Genomic DNA, 20,442 nt, shown 5'->3' on the forward strand with positions numbered 1-20,442 from the left:
GTCAAGTTTATTTCTAAAGCCCTTAATCACAAAATAATCCCAAAGGGCTTCACATGCCCACAGTAACAATATCTAAACGATTATTTTAGATTATTCTTGAACAGTTGATGATTTGAAAATTATGCTGAGTGCCATTTGCAGGGGTCACCAACGTGGTGCCCTGGTGTTTTTTTCCCTGTTTTTTTGGAACAGGGCCATTGTGGTTTTCTAGGAATATTTTATAAGTAATCATTTGAAAATATGAACAATGCAAACGTTTTATATAAAAAAAAGTTAATATTGATTTGTTTCCCAATTATTGTGAGAAATCATTAGCATGATCAACATTTGTGTATGTCATTAATTATTGCTAAATAACTAGAGCTGTCACTAACGACTCTTTTTAGAATTGATTATCCTATCGATTATTCCATTGATTACTTTGGTAATCGCCTCCCCCGCCCCCATTTTGAGAAAAAAATGTTTGTGTCCACCAATGTTTTGCGGTTGGCTTAGCCAATTTAGTATATTTTTTATTTCAAACATAATAATAATAATAAAAATAATAATAATATGATTAAAGCTAAATTTAACACATATTTTATTTCAAAAGTGTGTATCAAATTGTTGGCCATTTACGCTAAGCAGTAGCACTCAGCTTCATAAACGCTGGTGACTCCTGGCCTAGACTATTTAGAAAAAAAATAAGAGAAAAACATCACTTGCATAATAATTTGGAACGTGGTGTATATAGTATGCATCTTCATATGCATTATATGGATTGTATAACCTTACTAGGATGTAATTTAAAATATAATCTTTAGACGCCTTGAAAAGTGCACTCAGTGTAGCAAGTATAATTTATTATTTAATTGTTTTGTAATTCATATTTTCATTTTAGCTATTTCATTCAAGACCTTTTTTCAGCACTTTCCAATTTATTTATTCCCACTGATTATGCAACTAGTCTCGTGCCCTGCCCTGCCTCAACCCCTGATATCTGGATTTTGGCCTGTTTTACTGCCCCTTCTCCTACCCCTGATTTAATTGATTTAAAGTGATTGATTTGAACTGATTTAAAATAATTTAAAAACAAAAGTAGTTAAGCTTAATTTGACATGTAAATTATAGGCTATGTTTTACATTACATTGGCGATACTGTTACTGTTATGAGCATATGTGGTAATAAATATACAAACCCAATTCCCAAAAAGTTGGGACACTATACAAATTGTGAATAAAAACTGAATGCAATTATGTGGAAGTGCCAAATTTAAAAATTTGGTTCAGAATAGAACAATCTTAGATGACAGGTCAAAAGTTTAAACTGAGAAACTATCATTTTAAGGGAAAAATATGTTGATTGTAAATTTCATGGTGCCAACAAATCTCAAAAAAGTTGGGACAGGTAGCAATAAGAGGCTAAGTCAATTGCACTTATAAAAAAAAAAACAGCTGGAAGACCAGTTACCACTAATGAGGTCCATTGGCAACTTGATTGGAGTATAAAAATAGCTTCTCGGAGTGGCAGTGTCTCTCAGAAGCCAAGATGGAATCACCAATTCCTCCAATGTTGTGCAGAAAGATAGTGGAGAAATATCAGAAAGGTGTTTACCGGCGAAAAATTGCTAAAAGGTTGAAGTAATCATCATCTACAGTACATAACATCATCCAAAGATTCAGAGAATCTGGAACAATCTCTGTGTCTAAGGGTCAAGGCCGAAAAATCATACTGGATGCCCGTGATCTGCGGACCCTTCAACGGGACTGCACCGCAAACAGGAATGCTTGCTTTAAGGGAAATCACAGAAAGGGCTCCGCAAGACTTCCAGAAAACATTGTGGGTGAACACAATCCATCGTGCCAATGCGGAAAGGTATATTCCGATTGGAGAACAACATATGCTCCCATCCAGGCATCATCACTTTCAGAGAAGATCTTGCATTTCTCAACACGATTAATGCCAGACCACATGCAGCACCAATTACAACATCATGGTTGCGTAGGAAAAGGATTCGGCCGGGTATTGAAATGGCCAGCCTGCAGTCCACTTCTTTCACTTCGAGAGCACATTTGGCGCATCATAAAGGTGAAGGTGCAACAAAGAAAGCCCAAGACAGTTGAACAGATAGAGAGACGCGTGTTAGACAAGAATGGGACAGTATTCCTATTTCTAAACTTGAGAAACTTTTCTCCTCGATCCCCAGACGTTTTTAGACTGTTGTTAGAAGGAGGGGATGCCTCACAGTGGTGAAAATGGTCTCGTCCTAACTTTTTTTTTAGATTTGTTGACACCGTGGAATTTAAAATCAACATAGTTTTCCCTAAAATGATACATTGTCTCAGTTTAAACTTTTGACCTGTTCTCCATGTTCTATTCTGAATAAAATATAAAAATTCGGCACTTCCACATAATTGCATTCAGTTTGTATTTACAATTTCTATAGAGTCCCAACTTTTTGGGAATTGGGTTTGTAGTCCAATATTGGGGTGTTATTTAGCAGTGGTGTACAAGCATACTGTATCACACTGACTTGTTTAGAATATTTTGACTGTCGACCATCCCTTTCCATAAAACTCTTGTATCTGATCTCCTTGGTCACAATGTTGGCCCTGCATTTTTATATCATTCCAGTCTCAACAAATAAGATAATCCTCCTATCAATCCCAACATTTGGACCGATTGCACTATGCCGCAACGACAAGGGGGAAGAGGGGACATGGGGGATTGGTGCAAGAGCCTGAGGCCGCTCACATCCCGAAACACTGAGCGGCCATCCATGTGGCGCTCTTCTTCCTTCGAAGCGAGCACACAAGCAGACGGCTGGTGAGTCACGCGGGAGGAAAACCAGCCAGAACCAATCTTTAACTCTTGATATGGCTCGCTATGTAGTCAACAATACACCCCATTGGCTACTCCTGCACCCGATATGTCAGATAAAGTAAATGCACTATTGACTGAATAATCACAAGGCACAAGCTACGGATTTGTGTGGAAAGGCAATACGTTAATGTATCATGTCATTGATGACAATCGTCCCCTTCATTCGCTGTAGGAACTATCGTCCACTTTTTGTTAATCCTGCTAACTAACAAAAAACGGTGTGAAATTATTCATGATTAATCATCATTCTGTGTTGCCGAAAGAGAAGTAAAATGTAGTGGTGAATGAATGGGTTTAATGGCGTGTCTTGGTAAGGTGTATTTAATTTGTATGCGGTATTCAATATTCCCATAGGTTTATGTAATGAAAACATTCATACGTGATGCATCAACTCAATAAGAGCTAAAGTACATAAAAATGCAGAGCGGGCTTTGGGTCAGATTCCTTCCCACGTAAAGTGCAACCTCTACTGTGAATGGATTTATAATGGTAACAATTAGACAATGGGCCTACAGTTTAGCTCTATGTGTTCATTAAGTGACTCCATTTTAGGTTAAAGTCAATTACTCTCTCCTGAATGGGTGACTTTTAGCTAGAAAAGACAAACGAAAGTCACAAATATTCATAAAATATTTTCAACTTAAATAATAATGATGACTTAATATTAAATTAATAAATGACAAAAAAAGACAGTATATTGATACTTTATAATACTTTTTAATTTATATCTCGGTACATTCTAGTTGCATTTCATCTCTCTTGCTCACATCCTTAAAAGAAATAAGTAAGTTAGAATTAAAATAGTTTCAAGGACATTCTTTTATTTTCCTCCATACATACACGTCACAGTTTGTTCTGGTGCAGATTTGATTAAAAAAAAGAAGAAGATGGTTGCAACTAGGCTGCAAAATATAGTTGTTTTACACAGAGGATAAAGTATATATGCCCGTGAGTATTATTGTATACTCTGTCTGCATGTGCTGCTACCGTTTACACTCAAATGCAAGTTTTTAGAGGTTCAGAAGTACAGTACCACAAAATCAATGCTAGTTTTGTAGCTCGTCTATGGTGTTTTACATTATGTGTTTACTCCGTTACATTTATTTGAGTAGCTTTTTTGGGGGGGAAATGTGCTTCTAAGAGTAATTTTACCACACAATACTTTTTACTTTGACTTGAGTAGATGTGTGATGAAGAAACGCTATCCTTACTCCGCTATTTTGGGCTACACTCGAGTCGTTACCCCACCCCCACCCCCTTCCCCATTCATCCATTAGATTTACTTTATTTTTTGCCAGAGATGCCAACGTTGCTTCTGCCACATGACTTTAGCAGCGGCCCTGGCGGCATTTGAAAAATGACAGCTCTCTCCGATGTTGAGAATGAACACCCCTGGCCTCATATACAAAGTATGTTTGGCTAACATCGTGCCAAAGAGCCGCTATATAGTGCGGTGTCTACCGTGTCTGCCGAAACAAAGTGACATTTCCACATAAAAAAAACTCAACATCAAACCTGAGGAAACATGCTGCGGTAAGTTTGAACTAAATTCCCTTTTTGCTGCATTTAGGCAGGTGTTTGTCTTGTTAAATTATAGAATCCCAGAACCTTTTCAGATTATTATGACTAAGACTATTTTGTAAACATGTAAACAAGTAACTGGTGCCATAAACCAAACAGACCACTATACAAGTTCTATGGAGGCATGGATTGGCAATAGCCATGACTAAAGTGTCACAAATTATAAACAGAAAAGATAGTTTTGGTACCTGATAAACAATTGACTCCATGTAATGTCAGAGCCTGGTTCGGAAACATATCAACGTTTAGCTGTTTTTATTCAATGTAGGAATGATAGCATATACATATAAACATAAAAGCTTTAGGCTCAAAAGTACAAGTTTCTAATTGTTCTGCTGGATGAGTATTTACAGAAATTTTGCGGCCACAATATATTTTCAGTGTACACTCAGATTTAATACATTAATCAACACAAACCCTACTTTACTATGGACTCTGACATGCACACAAGCTGCCATATTTCCTTGTTTTATACAATAACTGAGCTTGTTGAAGTGAAAAACAGATTTGGAAACATGAGTATGTTGTTCCTTAATATGTTATTTTGTGAAAAAAGTATTTCTTTTTTTTATGATTTGAAAAGATACCAACATTTACACAGAATTTGATGGTTTTGTCTGATGACATTGTTTTTTAAAAAAAAAGGCTTTATGTTCAGTTACTCAGTACTTGAGTATTTATATATATATATATATTTAACTTGTTCTTGAGTAATATTATTTTGGAGTAATGCTACTCTTACATGAGTACAAATTTTGGCTACTCTACTCATCTGTGGTTGTGACCTTTGCTGCCACCATCTTGTGCTTTTATCTCAACATTTTGCTCTCACCTCGAGACAAATAAAAAATAAAGTTCAAATCTCGATTGACTCTCTCAAGTGGTGGTACCCCAGAAGCTGGTAATAGTTTTATGGGTCTGGCTTACTGGATCTGCCGGGCTGCTTGGAGACGGGCAGGGAGACTTCAGTGAGGGGCAGGATGTAAACCTCGGGCCCATTGTGAGAGGAAGGCGACAGGTCCGCCTGGTACTCGTCGCCCTCAGCGTTGTCAAACTCCTGGCGTGAACACACACATCGACGCATACAAGTCATTAGTCATGCTCCCGCCTAAGTGAGAGACAATGGTGCCACTGTGAGCGGGCGTTCCAATGCCCACCTACCCATGCGCACCCATAAGTCATGTGTGCGTTGCATTGTGCATCAGCGCTCATTAACGCGCACAAGTCCTTCTTGTGCGCTCTCTCTCCAGCGCTACGTCAGCACTTTTTTTTGTACCAAACGGGGATTGTGCACAATGCATGGAGACATTTTGATGAAGAAGCATACAGTAGCGAGTAGCGACACCACTTTATGTTTATGTTCGTTTCATTATGAATGAATGCCAACTGTTCGGGGTTTATGAGATGAATGTGATTAGGGAAGCCTCTCGTTTGCTGTAATATTTAATGCTTACCCCCATTTGACTTGTTTGGCTGTGTTAACAGCAAACAGTTATGCTTTCTTGTGAGGCATGTCTACATATTATTGTTAAGAGAGTCCGTACAGTTGGTCCTATCTTATCTTATTAGAGAAATATTCTGGAAAAGTTACTTACAGGTATGGTCAATTGGGTCATCCAACTGCTTCTGAAATTATGTCTTTGAGAGAGACAAATTATGCATATTGTGTCATTACAAGTTGGCTAATTTTCATAATCCACACCAATGTTATTTTAGTTCGTAAATGAAAAATCCCAAAGCAGGACTGTATAACCCTGCTGTAAATAGTTTTTTTTTGCCTGCAACTTGGCATATTGGTTGAGTGAAGCACCGCTACACTCTCTGAAACATTTTCAACTTGAGACATAAAGGTAAGCAAAGCTGCGTTGGTGGTAAACTAATGTTGAAAGCTGTTGTTTGTTGAACTTTGTTGTTTTTTTTTTCTTTCTCTCTTTTTTTTTTTTAAATATATTTACATATATATACATATACACACACACATATATATATATATATATATATATATATATATATATATATATATATATATATATATATATATATTTTTTTTTTTTTTGTATGTGGGTGAGCATGTGCATGTGCGTGCGTGCGTGCGTGCGTGTGCGCGTGCGTGTGCGTGCGTGCATGTGTGTATTCATCAGTTCACCTAAAGCCCATTAAAAAAAAATCCCATACTAATAATATAATATAATAATAAATTGCCAAATGCAGAAACATCAATGTAAGTTATCACGATGTAGTGGCTCGCGCTAACAGACAGAATTAAGTAACCAGAATTAGGTTAAAAAATTCTATATACGTAGACCATGTTTCTATAAATTTTGATATTTGGTTTTTATTTGAGGCAGATATTTTTTCCATTAAAATGTGATTTATGAGGAGGTTAGACCATTGATCGATATTCAGGGTTTGTTTATTTTTCCAGTTAACAAGGATTGTTTTTTTAGTGATAGTAAGGGCTACAAGTGTAGATTGAAATTGTTTATGTGGTAAGTCAGTTGTTGTTAGGTCACCTAGCAAACACAAGTTTGGAGATAAAGGTATCCTACAGTCCAAAATAGCGGAAAGTTTTTCTAAGACTTTAGTCCAGAAATACATAACCGGAGTACATAACCATAAAGCATGAACATAAGTGTCTGTAGTGTTTTGTAAACATTGGAGACAAATGTCGGAGTCTGAGAGTCCCATTTTCTTCATCATATATTGAGTAATGTATGTTCTGTGAATAATTTTATATTGGATAAGTTATAAATTTGTGTGTTTTGTCATTTTAAATGCGTTTTCACAAACTTGAATCCAAAAGTCAGGTTCCGGTGCTATAGACAAGTCTGTCTCCCATTTCGAGATGGGTAAAGACATTTTATCTGTATATGAAAGTAACTTATATATTTTTGAAAGTTTTTTTGTTGTTGTCGGAGAAAGCTTGTTAATATCTTTAGCTAAAACAGGCGGTTGGAGCGTACCCCGAAGTGTTGGAATTTTTTTCTTTATCATATTTTTAACTTGTAGATAATGTAAAAAATTTCCGTTTTTTATATTGTATTTTTGGAGCAAGGATGTATATGATATAAACATATTATCTGAGAAGAGATGGTGGAGGTGTGTAATTCCTTTCTGCTCCCACACACCTAAATAAAACGGTTGGTTGTTAAGTTGAAAGTCGGGGTTATGCCATAGGGGAGAGAGCCCACAGGGCTCCACTTGGGCTTTTGTCAATTCTAGTGCCTTCCACCAGGCACTGGCAGTAACATTTGAAGCTGATGTGGAAGCTAGCGGGGCTATCGTCAGGTCTTCCTGAGCTCTAGTGTATGAAGTATTCCTTCCACAAGTGAAAATGCTTTTAGCGTTTTTACGGGTGCTCGCTTTGTTCCACACTCTGGGCTGCGCTCCTGCAAGTACAAGCCACTCGCCTGGATGTGATGCTCAAGCTCCTCAGTCACGTCTATGGGTAATTAAGAGTCTTCAATGATAGCATGCATACAGAAGCATATTGCTTTCACTTAAAAAAAAAAAAAAGGCCTGTTTTTCTGACAAATTTTGGGGGGGAGCTTTGTTTTTTTGAGTATTTTTTTCTGTTTTAAAAAATACATATTTTCCGGAATATTTTTTTCAGTTTTTCTGAATATATTTTTTTAAAGGGTTTTCCCTCAGAGATTAGAGAACAAACCACAATACAGTATACACATTCATTCTTTTATTGAGAGCCAGTAAGTAAACATGACCATCTTATTGCATATGGAGGTAGTGTCCACTTCCGCGAGTCTGCAACAAGTCACTTGAGGTAAAAAAATAAAAAATATATAATGTATTTAATTAATTTAATTAATGCCTTAATATATTTTTTTCCAGTTTTTTTGTATATTTTTTCCCCTTGTTTTTTGGAGTAATTTTTCCTCCTGTTTTTCGGAATATTTTTTGACAGAAATTTTTTTTTTCAGTAAAACAGACAAAAATATTCAGAAAAACAGAAAATAAAAATAAAAATACTCCAAAAAACAAAGCTCCCTCAAAAAATTAGTCAGAAAAACGAGTTGTTTTTTTTTTCTTCAAATGCATCCAATACGTTTCCGTACATGCATGCATCTTTTTGAAATTTTATAGAAAGCCGGAAAACCCAAAACTAAGAAATATGCACAGGGATTCTTAAAGAGTGGAAAGTGAGCTCCCTCAAGTGATACATGAAAGAATCACTAAATGTGTCCAAACTGTTCATGAGGGCTTCAGCAAACGATTATTTTAATTGTTTTTTTATTATTATTAATGAATGAATTGGATAGAAAAATCATTTCCATCCCTTTATTACAAAACAGAATTAAAATCAATATTTTGTTTTAATCTTAAAGTGTTTTTTTTTTACTATATAAACATTTATGTAGTATTTATTTACTTATTTAACTATTGCTCAGTACATTCAAATTAAATCATCATCTAATCTAAATAGAGTTATGAAGCTTTTTCCATAGATGGGTAAAGTTCTACCCCTCCCCTACCGTAGTATAAACTATTAAGCAGTAATGCTCCACTGTTTCCAGCAGAGGGAAGTAAAAGAGGCCTTTCTGTGCTACTTTGTTGAGCTGAAAATGCACAATGTCTGCATTTATTGTAGTATTTTGGATAATCTCTCGATGCAGCAATTTTTGGACTTCAAGCGAACTTCTCAAAAACAGGAGCGACAAATACTGTTCTTCTGAGATATTTGTGTGTCTTTGCATGGCAATTAGTTTTGTTTCTCAGTTGGCCGTTCCAAACCATCTGCCACTCTCCGGCGGGCGTGATTGTGAGAGCGGGGGAACCTGGCTGTGAGTCAGTCAGCCTCACTTGCAGCCCCCAGGAGAGCCTTTCGTTTCAAAGGAGCACTTCATTTTCTGGCCCGCCTTACAGAGGAGAATGCTGAGTTCTTTTGGACTCTACCGGCAGTGGGTGATACGCGAATGCAAGCGCACCTTTTCCCTGTCAATCTGCTTGTGGGATGGTTACATTACGTGTGTTCTCAAACTAGAAGAATTAGAAGCACTAGAAGTTAGGATCATTTTTGGTTTTAGCTCCTTTTTATTTATTGAATTTACCGTCAGGGAGCAGTAAAAAGTTGCCCTTTAAATTAAATGAATAACAATGTCCAATGCAATGCTAATGGGCGACTTGACTTAATTGGGCTGCATAGATTTCTGACAGGGCTAGAGCACCCCCTAGCCCCGGCGTAGCACCGTGCCCGACCATCATGTGATGAATAAATCATTATCTTATCTAATTGGGTTTTTTGTAGTTTTATTTATTACATTTAAACTCAAGGATCAATAAATGATTAGCTCTCATCTAAATTCATTTTTTATTTACTAAATATTCTCTGATGGAATCAAAACAGGATTATTTTATATAATTTGAATGTTTATTTTTATCTATTGAATTTACACTTCAGAATCAATAAAGGATTGTCATCTGATTTTTATTAAATTTGTATTCATTGAATTTACTACTCTCTGGGGATCAATAAATGACTTTTAAAATCTATTTTTAATTTGTTTCTAGCCATTGAATTTTTCCTCAAGTGAATATAATAATAACAATAGTGAATCTTTTTTTATTTTTATTTTCATTTTATAGCTGCATCAAATACTATATCGTCTTATAATGAGACGAAGGTAACCAAAATAATAGAAACCCCTTTTAAAGTATTGCTTCTTTGGCAGTGTTAACCAAAACTGAGCATATTATTATGTCGTCTTCTCAACCTTTATTAATTAACAGCAATACTTATTACAATCCAATAGTTAAGACAGCACCAAAAGGAAACGCTACCACTCAGAATATTTTCATAACTCTTCTGATGAAACATCAACTTCAAACGGGTTGAATGTTACCTTTGCCATGGCTTGAGGGGGTCTGTATAATTTTTTCTGGCACTAAGCAACTTTGAGGAGGATGGTAGGAACACTGCCACACACACAAAAAAAACTACAAATGTGCTGACTGCTTTATGGCATACGTCACTTCAACCTTTCCCCATTCGTTACAAAGACAGATGTAAATTTGAATGTCAATGCTCGCTGGCGTGAGCTCAAAAACAACACAATGCGCTTGTCCTTATGGTAAATGTGGTCTTCCTTCAGGCAAAACATTACCGCTTTTGTCCATATGGTGTTGCCATAATCAACGTAAACTGAAAGTTCCATAGTGCTGCTTTAATCTTCGTACAATCACAAGAGTGAGGGTTGCAGTGATAATTTTGCTGATGAAAAAGAACCACTCAGAAAATGTTTACTGCACTTTATTTAATGTTCAAACATGTTTACATTCATAAGTGCAGCTGTAAGATTTATCTCAATTATGCACTTTTTTATCTAGGTGAAAACTAAGGTATATTATTGTCAGTTCAACATGTTTCATTGAAACAATCAATAAAGACACCGTTGTATTAAATGTGTCTTGCGTGTTAATCTACAGTAACAAATAGGTGTGTTATAATTTTCTGTATAAAAGTTGAAATGTATGCTAAAGGAAAATATCGATTAAACTGTCAATGCCGTCGACTAAAATTGGATTAAAACTAAAATACAATCAGATGAATAAATTATGACTAAAATGTTAATAAATTTTAGTCAAAAGACAATGACTAAAACTAAATAAAATTGTCTTGTCAAAATTAACACTGGAAGGTTGACAATGACAGCATTAGACGATACTGTGCAAAAAGCCGGAGGGTTTCATTCACGTGAGAAAACATCGTGAGAGAAAAAGTAACCGGTATGCATTTGTTTACATTTTTATATCCCGCCCCCGTAAAGAGGTTTCCAGTTGCCTTTAAGAATAATGATTACCGCCACCGATGGAATTACTTCTCGCATTGGTCATATTTGGCCGACATTGGATTGGTGTATCTAGGCCTTAAGGTTTAAGTGGTTAAGAAAATGGATGGATGGATGGACGGACGGACGGATGGATGGAGTTACGAAGCAAAATCCTGCTGTTTTTATCCATCTCAGGAGGCGGATATTTTGCCACTTGCAGTCGACTGAAGATGACATGAATAGAGATCTGGACGTCACATGACTATTTCTCGAAACACGACCCTCGTGGCAGGAAAGTAGCGGCGCCGTGTTAATGGACTACAATGACGAGGAGGGCTAAAACTAGCGTTTAACTTTCTGCCCAAGAGCATTGACAGTCACTTTGATGAAAAGGACATGATATACATGCGCGAGGTGGACATGTTGGATTGCCTGGAGTGTCAGGAGTGGGCGGGTTTTCAACTCGGCGAGGCTGCTACGTGGAATTACCCCCTCTCTTACACCGGTGAGTGCTTTCAAATCTGATCAGACAAAGGCTTTACAAGTTTGTACAATCCGGATTTATTTCCCCTAGTCAAAATGCCATCGAAGTTAGCAGTTTCATGCAAATGCAGTGTTATTTAGGTCCGTTAGCAACTTGGCAGCTGTTAATTGGGCCATGGCCGCTGTCATTTATGCTGTAAAAGTCTTCTTTATGGTGTGTGTCAGTTATTAATTCAACTGTGTAATATCTACAAACAACAAAACAGATGTATTTCCTGTATTTTATTTATGTGGAAAATCTCTCATACATGCTTGTGAAGTCAAGTACATAGGACATTTTCTAACTGATGACTGGCGGGATGACACAGACATTCAGAGACAATAATGTAAACTGTAAGCCCAGGCGAACATGTTGATGCACACATTTAGTATGTGTTCTCCTCATGTGAAGTGTGCCCGTTTTAAAGCCTACTGCACTCCACTGTAAACGGCTCCCCTGTGGAGGGAGTATAAGCGATGCACCATACGCAGACTCACTATGGCCTTTAATGATACCTTTGGGCTACTGCTGAGGGTGCCTAGATGGTACAGTGCAAGTCAGTTATTTGCCATTGCTCAGATTCCTACCTGTGAGGCACTGCAAAGACATTTGGTATTCAAATTTATGCAGCGACTGGATGAGTCGGATAACTCAATTTGACCGACTTTGACAAATTCTTAATTGTGCAATTGTAGGTACACTTCTGCTTTGAGGAAACATTGGATGGAAATACTTTTAACTCAATGATCTGATTGTTTTAAATTTCTCTTCCCTTTTGTCCCTTTTTCTTTTATGTTTATGGACCCTATTTGATTGTGGTAAGTTAGCATCTGCTGATTCATCCACCATGTACAAAGTGCCCGATCACGTCTTTTGCCTTCATTTAACAACTACTGTATACAATCGAGCTACATCTATACGACTAATTGATTGCTCGATCCTTTTTTTGCCTTTTTTCTTTGTGGCGGCTGGTCCACAACAGCTGTCAATCATTGTTAAAGTGCGGCGTTTGCCGTTTACTCAAAGTGGCAGACGCGTTTACTATACTGCCAAAATGGCTGCGCTAACGCCCATTTTGGGACGCGTGACGTCAACGTCCGGCTCTCTATGTTGCCCAGAGCTCAGGCAACAACCAATCAGACTTCACCTGTTCTCTGAAGCTGTGCTGTGATTGGTTGTTATCTGAGACCTGAGCAACATTGACGTAATCTTCAGTCAACATGCAGGTGACAAAATGGCCGCCCTATGAGATGAATAAAAACGGCTGGATTTTGCTGCATAACTCATATTCCAATAACGCAATATTAACCAGAATATCATATTTAGACAAGTGCGGCTGCATAGAACATATTATTGTCAACAAAATTTTGGGGGGTTGACTTCCCCTTTAATTGACTTTTATATAAATGGGTTCACGTCTCTTTATGCTGGTGTTCCACTTTGGAGGTTCCGCTGCAAGCTCACCTTGAAGCCGATGTCTCCCTTCTTGCAGCAGAGGCAGGCCAGCATGAGGAAGACGAAGGCGAAGAGGCCAGAGAAGGAGACCACGACCACGGCGAGGGACGAAGGCCATGACAGCTCACTCAACGGAGCGCCATCTGCACACACGCAACCAGAAACAACATGAAGGGATAGGGAGTAGGCGTGTTAATACGAATACTCACGTGTTTGAACGAATGAATGAATTCATTTTATTTTTTAAACACACATATTGTTGTTTTTTTAAGAAAACAAGAAAGAGAAAAAAATTCTACTCAAAGATAATAAAAATCATATCAAACAAAAACATAACCTGTTTGAAAAACAGGAGTAGAAAGAAGTAAACACTTTTTAACTCCTACCCCTATATAACTTAATGATACATTCTCAAAGAATAAGACTCAAGCATAATTCAAAACACAGTCCTCTACTTTCATATAAAGTCACATAAAAGTACAACAAAGCAAGTAATCCCTGCACGGACACCAAAGTGCCTTAATATTTTACATTTTGTCTGTGGCACTATAGGCATGAATGATTTTATATTAGATTTTTTTCTTAAACCCCAATAAGGAAGTACATAGCTTCAGCTCATCATCAAGACTATTCCACAATTTCACACCCAAAACTGAGACACATCTGTATTTTACATTAGTCCTCACTTTACGTATTTCTAACATAATTAAACCCCTTAAATTGTAGATTCCTTTTTTTAGTTTAAATTTTTTTTTGAATACAAAGAGGTAAGCTATTATTTACTACGCGAAAAAGTGTGTCCGTGGTTTTTAAGTACACAATATCCATAAATTTCAAGATACCCGATCCTATAAATAACTGATTAGTTGTAACCACCCTAATTTATTATTCTAATTGTTTTTTTTTCTGTAATTTAACAATTGGGTTTATATTTGTTTTATACACATTGCCCCAAATTTCAGCACAATATGACATGTGAGGTAAAATAAGTGAAAAATACAATATAGGCCTTTCTTATTTAGAAAATCCTTGACTTTATAAAGAACAGCCAATGATTTTGCCATTTTTTTTTCATATATTCTATCGTGATTTCCAACACTTTATTATTATTATCAATAATCACACCCAAAAATGTTGCTTCAGTGACTTGCTCAATTTCTATACCATTTAAATTTAATTTTATTTCCCTACTGAGTTGCATACCGCTAAACACCATGAATTTAGTCTTTTTTTCATTTTATGATAACTTATTATAATCTAACCATTTTTTAACACTATCAATGTGCACAACTATGTTTGTGTGTATGTGCAATGTTCAACAATAAACACAGAAAGTCCAAATCACGAGGTATAGAGGCAAGCCAACACAAGTATAATAAAAAATGGGGGAAAAAGGTCTAATTGAGTATTGAAGCCGTTTACTGGCTCACTGGTACAATCATTGAATCTATTCTAATGGCCATCCCTCGTCAAAATGTCTCTCTATTGACATGCGTGACGTTTAGCAAAACACAAATTTCTTTGAGGTCATTACGGCAGCAGTCAGCAGCTTGTAGTGTTAGCCTCCATTTCATTAGGAAGGAAGCCCTCTGGAGATGCATAGCGGCGTATCGATTTCTCCGTAACGGTTAATGGTTTAAAATGAGTTAGTGGCTCATTACATTGAACGGAATCGCACCGCATTGCCTGCTGGGCGCAGGGAAACGTGCGCAGCAACAGTTTATACTTGTCGTGCCTATACTGCCATTTTTAGTCTTTTAGTTTGTATACTGTAAACTGTATACCTAAAAGTCACGATGCATTCAGAGATCATTCAAACAGAGGCAATCAACATTTGACACTTTTAGCGTTGCAGTTTTTGTCAGCATTCCAACTGACATTGGATCAGTAGTGCAACATTTCTACCTAGCAAAAAAGGTTTTCCATCCAACTGCAGTTCACTTTGAGAAGTTTGATGGTCATCCCACTGCTCCAAAGGGTACTACAATCAAAGTAATCCATCCATTCTCAAAACTGAATTTGTTTTTGGCAAGTGACGCAACGGAAGGCCGGCTATTACCTCGTCTCGACACCAGGGACGGATTGGCCCAGGAAAATATTCAACCTCCAGCAAATATTATTCGTCGTTCGTCGCAGGGGGAAGGGAGCACGCAAGGCGACATGTGACGATTAATATTTATCAGCGGAGGAGGGGTGTAGTACAGTGGTAGTCAGTGTACAGCTGATATAAGAGTGTAAATTTATTGTTCCTTCAAAATAACCCCCTGACAACAAAAGTGAGTATATCGACCAATTTGGCGTCAAACAGATAAAACAGATCATAAAGAAATCTGCCGATAATTATCGGTATTTATCAAACAATTTGACATCATTTAGATCAACCAGATAATAAAGAAATCTGCCGATAATAATAGACATGACACATTGGTCCACCCGTTGTGTTTGTGGCTCAAGTTGTGCCCAACCCTAACCCTAACCCTAACCCTAACCCCTCTGCTATGGTTGCGTCGCATATTTGTGATGTCATAATGTGCGCGACCTCGTGTTCACAGAATATGCATCATGGTGACATGGTAGTCGCCAGTGGGGGCTTTCGTTACTGTGCCTCCCCAAAATGATACCATCACAGTTTTTTGTTGCATTTTTTAAACATAGCAAACTCAAAATGAGTTAGTGGTTGTCTTTGAAGCAGAAATATCTTTAATATATATATATATATATATATATATACAGTATATATATATATATTCTAGTTCATTTTGCAAATAATTGTCAGCTTACTTATCGGTTATCGACATCGGCACTTTCTAAATTACTGGTTCAAATAAATATATATATATATATATATATATATATATATATATATATATTTGTATTCAAGTTAATTTTGCAAATAATTATCAGCTTAGTTATCGATTATCGACATCGGCACTTTCTAAATGACTGGTTTATCGGTATTGGTTGAAAATAGCATTATCGTGCATCCCTAATATATAGATAGATAGATAGATAGATAGATAGATAGATAGATAGATAGATAGATAGATAGATAGATAGATAGATAGATAGATAGATAGATATACATGTGTATATACACACACTCAATTCCATTTCATTGCTATATCTCATATTCATGTGAACTCCATTGCAGCAGAAAATGCTTCAAAGCTGCTTGAGGAAGTATTGCACCGTGTATGTGTGGGCACTGAGCCACAACACGTTGTCATGGTAACAACCTTCCCGGCCTGGCAGGGGGCGGGCGGGATATTAGTTTGATTGGCTTTTACGGCGCATCGAAGCTTGGCTCACCCTTTTTTTCCCCCTCCCCTCCATTTCCCAAGCTCATGTGCATTGTCTGTGCGTGTGAATGTCCACTGGCTCTTCGACCACCCACTCCATTGAGCCTACAATGTTGGCTCCATTTAACGTGGCCTGCGCCTAAATTGCGATGGCGTGGAGTTATCCCAGAATGCATCTGGTACAGTACAGCCTGTGGAGGGCAGACATTAAATGCTGGAATATCAAGAGGGGCCTTGCTTAATGGTGCACACGTACTAGACTACTCACAATGCAAAACGTCATTGCTTCTGGCTCATATTTCACCATCTTTACGTCTAACATCACAATTAAAGCACTCGTAGTTATTCAAATAGCCACATTTTATGCGGAGGAGCACATTTTGTTCCTGTCCTGTGTTTCAAGTGTGTGCTTGGAAGTGGCATCCCTGTGTTGCTTTTCACTGGCAGTATTTTAAAACACAAGCCATTAGCTTTCATGACAGGAATAATTGACTTCCTCGGAATTAATGGCATGCAGGGAAGCTCTAAATGAGTTTTGATTGCTTGTGGAAAAATGTGGAAGTCCTCATCGCGTGCAGAAAGGGCAGAGCTTTTTTTTTTTCCACAAATGTCTTTTATAGTTAATACAGAGCCAATTTGCAAAATGAACGTATTTTTATGAGCCTGTCATCCTTTAAGATTGGTAATGGAGCAATTGTGACAGCATTTTTGGGGGGGGACTCGTCCATACTTTGAGCTTAGAGAATTCTGCCTAGCAACAAGTGGATGAACAGACATGACCACCACCATTGTTTAGTTTAGTTAAAAATAACAATATAAAGGCTATGTAACTTTGTCCTCATAACACTCCAACAAAATATCACATTTTTGTCAACACAGAATGTTATCACTTTTCTTGAAAAATAACATTTTGGGGAATTTTATAAATTCATTTAAAAAAAAAATTTTTTCACTGATTTCTTGAAAAATATATTAAAAAGTCAGTATTATGACTTTTTATTCTTTCTTATTCTCTTTGTCATGTGCCCACGGTTTTCTTGAAAATAAAGAATGTTTTAATATTACGCCTTTTTTTATGTTTTACGTTATATTTTATTATTATTATTATTATTATTATTATTATTATTATCATTTAGTGTTATGTCATAATCAAATATTTTTTTAGGTATTAAATAACATTATGTATATTAGGATAAGGCAATATTATTTCCTCAAATCTTCCAGTTCTGTTCTACATTTTTCTAACAGAATTCTATTAATAGGACTCAGAGAACGCTCCTTTTAAGTCCTTCTTTAGATATTCTTTCAAATCGCAATTCTTTTTTGTACCATTTAAAGAATGTCATACAATGTCCTCCATCAATAATTGACTCTCAAACATCCTTTCTATGATGAAAAAAAAGCTCTTTGTTGGCGCCACAGAAATGACCACGATAAGAACACTATCAACAATATAGCCAGCATACAGTACACAATGTGAAAGCCTACTAGAACAGCTGAACTTCAGAGGCACTCTTGACAGCGCCAGGTGTGTGCTGACCCCCATGAAAGGTGAGTTTGAATGTGATTGGTTCATTCATTCATTGGACATGACTTATGTTGGTGTCATCACAAAAACCTGCCTATCTAAAAATAAAAAAATTTAAAAAAAATAGAAAACATCCCCCCCCCCCCCTCAGGTTTTCTAAAATAAAATATGTAAATGATTCTGCTATTATTTTTGTTTTTGCATTTTTGTATTGTAGAATTGCATTGTTTTATTGTGCTATTATAATATAGTTGATACTTTTATTTTGAACGATACAGGAAAAGGTCTCATAAACCGGTAGGAACTGTAAGTAACCAACATACTTAGTAGCGCCGTCTTCCAAGTGCAGAGAAGACGTGTGAGCGCCACAGGAAATCAAAGAAAACTGAAGTTAACAACTAATTCAGTGAACGATTCTTTAGCACCTGGCTGAGAAGAGAACAAGGTTCGTATTGGAGCAATGTTTCATTGTTTAACTAATGTTGCTATATTTCATGTTCATTTTGTAATTTAGTCCATAGTAAAACGTTACCGTTTTCGTCCACTGGAGTGTGCTAACAGGTATTTATAACAAGGTATTTATAAAGGCAATAGGCAAGGTTAAAATGTTTATTTACAATATAAATTGTACTCAAGAGATTGTCAAGGCTATAAAAGGTAATAATTTAAGGCAATTAATTTATAGTATATGGTAGGGTGACTAAATGTGTCCTCTTTTGGGAGGACAGAGTATTTGCTTACGTCCTATTGGGCCGTCCGATTGGCATTGCATGACTAATAGAAGGTGAAGAACACTGTTTAACTGCGACTGGTACCACAATTTCAAGGCCGGGGCAAGTGTCCTCTTTTTTTGGAAATGGAAATATGGTCACCCTTGTATATGGCTTAAATACGGTAAAAGGATACACAAAACATACCATTTGAGTTATTAATGGCAATTTTTGTTTATTTGTATTGTAGCTCTTACAGTGTTCATACAAAGGAAGGTTTAATAAAAGTTGTGAACCATCAGTTGTAGCAGTTGGAGAGACCGCCTTTATTTCAACCGAGGATGCTATAGAGTATATAGATTTTATTTATTTTACATTATTACATTACATGATTTATATATGTTATATTACACCGCATATATATTTTATAGAATAATACATTTTATTTAATGACTTATAGTCCAAATAAATATGAGATCATGACCTGGCACCCTGAATCTGACCTGCTGCTGCTGTTTACAGTGAAAGGTAGGAAAGGTCGCGCATCATCATCGCAGAGTGTTATTGATAGGTGGATGGCTCGCCTATGTTGTCTCTACATAAAAAACCTTTACATTGAAAAGGTCCAAGCCCTCAGGTACTGCATTAAGAAAGCGGCGAAAGGAGGAGGAAAAACGGGCCCAGGGTAGAGGCGTGTATGTCAGTCAATCAGAATTGTCTATAAAAACAATCAAAATAGCGTTAATTTTCTTAAATTTTTCGAAGTTTCCCTTCAATTGTTAACAAAATGGGCGTCCGTCATTGACCTCATTATTTTTATTGCTTTTTATATGTATCTTACACAAATATATTGTACACAGTTTGAAAACATTTTGTAGTAAATAATGTCAGCACAAATTGCACTAAACAGTTGTATTACACTGTACTTATGCTATTTATTATTATTACTTGTAGTGGTTTGGGGGCGGGGGGCTACAATCTACACTTTCGCCTAGAGCACCAAATCACCTAGGGCCGGCCCTGGTGTAGACTTTTCATATCCACTATATTTATTGTATGTTGCGATTTCACATAAAAAAAAAAACCCACACATTTACAAAGTTGAGGGAGAAAGCAGTCAAGCACAGAGTGTGGTGCCCATGCATGTCCATTTTGATTGTATTTTCTTGATGAATCATGAATGAGGCATGGACCAATGAGGCGGGCCGTGCGGTTGCCATGCAACAAGCAACATCAAGTCTGCGAAGCACATACACGTGCAGTTAACCAACGTGAGCCAAATGGCTACCACCAAGACAACGTCGGGCTTATAAGTTTTTGTTTTTGTGTCAACACGTGTAGATGACAAGAAATGCCGTAAGAATGCTGACAAAGCAGAAAAGAGCCCAAATGTCCCTGAGTGTGCGTTTGCATTGAGGACAGTGCTGCAGGGGCAGAACAGTGGCCTCCATCTGCCTCTTTTCCACCAACACTTATACCCAGACGCTTACAGGCTTTGCATTTGCTCATGTGGGCGTCTCCTAGGCCTCATAAAACAGCATGGACCAAAAAGTTACTTTGTATGATGTTTTGATTCCTGTGATATGTCATCCATATCTGTTTTTTCAACTGTCATGTTACTACTTGAATTCAAAATGAATTTAAATTTATTCTTGTAACATTAGCACAAGTTTCGCAAAATATTCTCACTTAACTCTA

General features: G+C 36.9%; 1 protein-coding gene across 1 annotated transcript in view; it reads right to left on the reverse strand.

The window, feature by feature from the left end:
* aatka (apoptosis-associated tyrosine kinase a) overlaps positions 1-20,442 on the reverse strand; it is a 40,814-nt gene that overhangs the window by 13,449 nt on the left and 6,923 nt on the right. The window contains exons 2-3 of the mRNA XM_077557971.1: positions 13,217-13,350; positions 5,372-5,501 (exon numbers count right to left, since the gene is read on the reverse strand). Of these exons, the coding sequence (XP_077414097.1) occupies positions 5,372-5,501; positions 13,217-13,350 (264 nt within the window). The remainder of the gene's footprint in view (positions 1-5,371; positions 5,502-13,216; positions 13,351-20,442) is intronic.

The sequence above is a fragment of the Vanacampus margaritifer genome, chromosome 2 (assembly GCF_051991255.1).
Source record: "Vanacampus margaritifer isolate UIUO_Vmar chromosome 2, RoL_Vmar_1.0, whole genome shotgun sequence".
Classification (NCBI taxonomy): domain Eukaryota; kingdom Metazoa; phylum Chordata; class Actinopteri; order Syngnathiformes; family Syngnathidae; genus Vanacampus; species Vanacampus margaritifer.